Consider the following 1,292-nt stretch of genomic DNA (forward strand, 5'->3'; position numbering starts at 1 on the left):
CCCTACTGCCAATATCTGTAAGTTTTTTTCCTTGGATTAACTGGTTTCACAAGAGAAGAACCATCCCATTTCTAAGCCTGAAAATCAGTCTTCTGAGAGCTGTGTGAGGGGAAGAGGCTAGAGTCTAACCATTAACTCTGCAAACTTTCCCTCAGCTCCCACTCTCAGTTCAGTTGGACCTCCCTTCCCTTTGCTGTTTCTCATATTTCCAAATCCAGTCTCTGAGTCAACCTCTCTAAAGAGTAAACTTTCAATCCTAGAGGTTTGCCTTGTTCCACTCAGGCTGCTATAACAAAGATACCCTAAACTGAACTTTAAATAACAAACATTTATTTCTCACATTTCTTTTTTTTTTAATTAATTAATTTATTTATTTTTGGCTGCGTTGGGTCCTCGTTGATGCACACAGGCTTTCTCTAGTTGTGGCGAGTGGGGGCTACTCCTTGTTGCGGTGCGCAGGCTTCTCATTGGAGTGGCTTGTCTTTGTTGAGGAGCACAGGCTCTAGGTGTGTGGGCTTCAGTAGTTGTGGCACGTGGGCTCAGTAGTTGTGGCTCATGGGCTCTAGAGCTCAGGCTCAGTAGTTGTGGCGCACAGGCTTAGTTGCTCCACGGCATGTGGGATCTATCCCAGACCAGGGCTTGATCCCATGTCCCTTGCACTGGCAGGCATATTCTTAACCACTGCGCCACCAGGGAAGTCTCTATTTCTCACATTTCTGGAGGCAGGGAAGTCTAAGATCAAGATGCCAGCAGACCCTTGCAAGTACACACCTCAGGATGGAGGCACTATGGATCCGCTGGCAAAGAAGATCTTTAAAGAAGGTTTAGCAGCTGAACTTGTGGACATTTTTGGAGCATATATTTCGTTTAAAAAGATAAACACAAGCCAAGATTTCAGGCAAACAATGAGGAAGAAATTCCCCTTCATCTTGGAAGTTTATTACAAATCCATTGAACACTCTGGAATGTACGGAATCAGAGAGCAAGATCAAGAAAAGTGGCTGAACAGCAAAAATTAGGAATTTGACCATGATCAAGGTTTGCCCTATTTCACAGCATCAGGCAAAATTAAAATACCAAAGTTGACATGGATGCATTTTAGAATATTTAAGGTTAAATGTAAATTCAAACTAAGTCAGAGGTTTTGTTCTTTGGACTAACTGTTAAAAAACTGATGGAAGGTTTGTTTATTATGTTATAAATGAAGTTTTGTTTACTACTCAAAATAAAGTGGTTCTCCTTAAAAAAAAAAAAAAGATGCCAGCAGATTTGGTGTCTGGTGAGAGCCTACG

At 41.8% G+C, this 1,292-nt stretch overlaps 1 protein-coding gene across 1 annotated transcript; it reads left to right on the forward strand.

The window, feature by feature from the left end:
• Nucleotides 1–604: 604 nt before the first annotated feature.
• LOC307186705 (protein CEBPZOS-like) lies at nucleotides 605–1,292 on the forward strand. The gene has a single exon (XM_079922134.1). It carries the CDS (start codon nucleotides 648–650, stop codon nucleotides 1,017–1,019), a length of 372 nt encoding a protein of 123 aa, XP_079778260.1. The 5' UTR covers nucleotides 605–647; the 3' UTR covers nucleotides 1,020–1,292.

The sequence above is a fragment of the Stenella coeruleoalba genome (assembly GCF_951394435.1).
Source record: "Stenella coeruleoalba genome assembly, chromosome: 5".
NCBI classification, from domain to species: Eukaryota; Metazoa; Chordata; class Mammalia; order Artiodactyla; family Delphinidae; genus Stenella; species Stenella coeruleoalba.

Excerpts from the sequence above, each read along its gene's own strand:
- LOC307186705 (XM_079922134.1), top strand. The coding sequence starts at position 648 with ATGTCCCTTGCACTGGCAGGCATATTCTTAACCACTGCGCCACCAGGG.